Source organism: Montipora foliosa, chromosome 14 (assembly GCF_036669935.1).
Source record: "Montipora foliosa isolate CH-2021 chromosome 14, ASM3666993v2, whole genome shotgun sequence".
In the NCBI taxonomy this organism is placed as follows: domain Eukaryota; kingdom Metazoa; phylum Cnidaria; class Anthozoa; order Scleractinia; family Acroporidae; genus Montipora; species Montipora foliosa.
Window position 1 is genome coordinate 24,294,158 of NC_090882.1, and position 740 is coordinate 24,294,897.

At 38.0% G+C, this 740-nt stretch overlaps 1 protein-coding gene across 1 annotated transcript in view; it reads right to left on the reverse strand.

The window, feature by feature from the left end:
• Positions 1–438, reverse strand: part of LOC137984544 (ankyrin-1-like) — a 15,027-nt gene extending 14,589 nt beyond the window's left edge. Inside the window, exon 1 of the mRNA XM_068831710.1 lies at positions 424–438. Within this exon, the coding sequence (XP_068687811.1) occupies positions 424–438 (15 nt within the window). The remainder of the gene's footprint in view (positions 1–423) is intronic.
• Between the last annotated feature and the right edge of the window lie 302 nt (positions 439–740).

Here is a 740-nt window from a genome sequence, read left to right on the forward strand (position 1 = left end):
AAGCCCTAAGACAGTGCCAATGAAAAAAAATAGAAGTACTGTCTTGATAAAGACCGGAAAAAACAGCTTGGACTACTTTATAACCAACAGAATTAAGAACAAGAAAATAATGCGCTAATCAATCCATGCGTCTATGGTCTCCCTTATAACAGGATTAAAACAATGAACCTCTTACTTTTGCGCTGTTGTGGGAGTCTGCAATGAAGAGACTGATCTCCTCCACACTAGTATTCTTACGTTTTAGTATGGGGCTGAGGATTTGAACACCGTCAAAGGTAATGTGACCAGTATGGGGATGAGGATTTGAACACCGTCAAAGGTAATGTGACTATAAGGTGATTATATTCCTGGTAAAAATCGACCTTAATTGTTTGCAGACCGATGTTGCTAAGAACAGTATTTTTTTTTTCATTGTGAACTTACTTTGGCCTTTTCCATTCTAATAGCCCACCTTGTGTCCTGTTCCTTGACCTGATGGCAAACAAAAATGTAAATATCCTGACACAAGGATTGTCATCCATTGCTTTTCTGTGATCTTGTAAGGGTTAAATGTAACTTTACAGAAGTGAGAGAGAGATAAGGTCAACTTGATCCCCTGGCTAATCAAATTCAGTCTCAGTTGCCTATTTTAAATTATTTTGATTCACTTAAGAAAGTAATGCCTATAGCACATGTGGCCTCTCTTTATTACTGGTAGAACCTGACACCAACACTTATGAAAATACCACGTGAAGACGTGA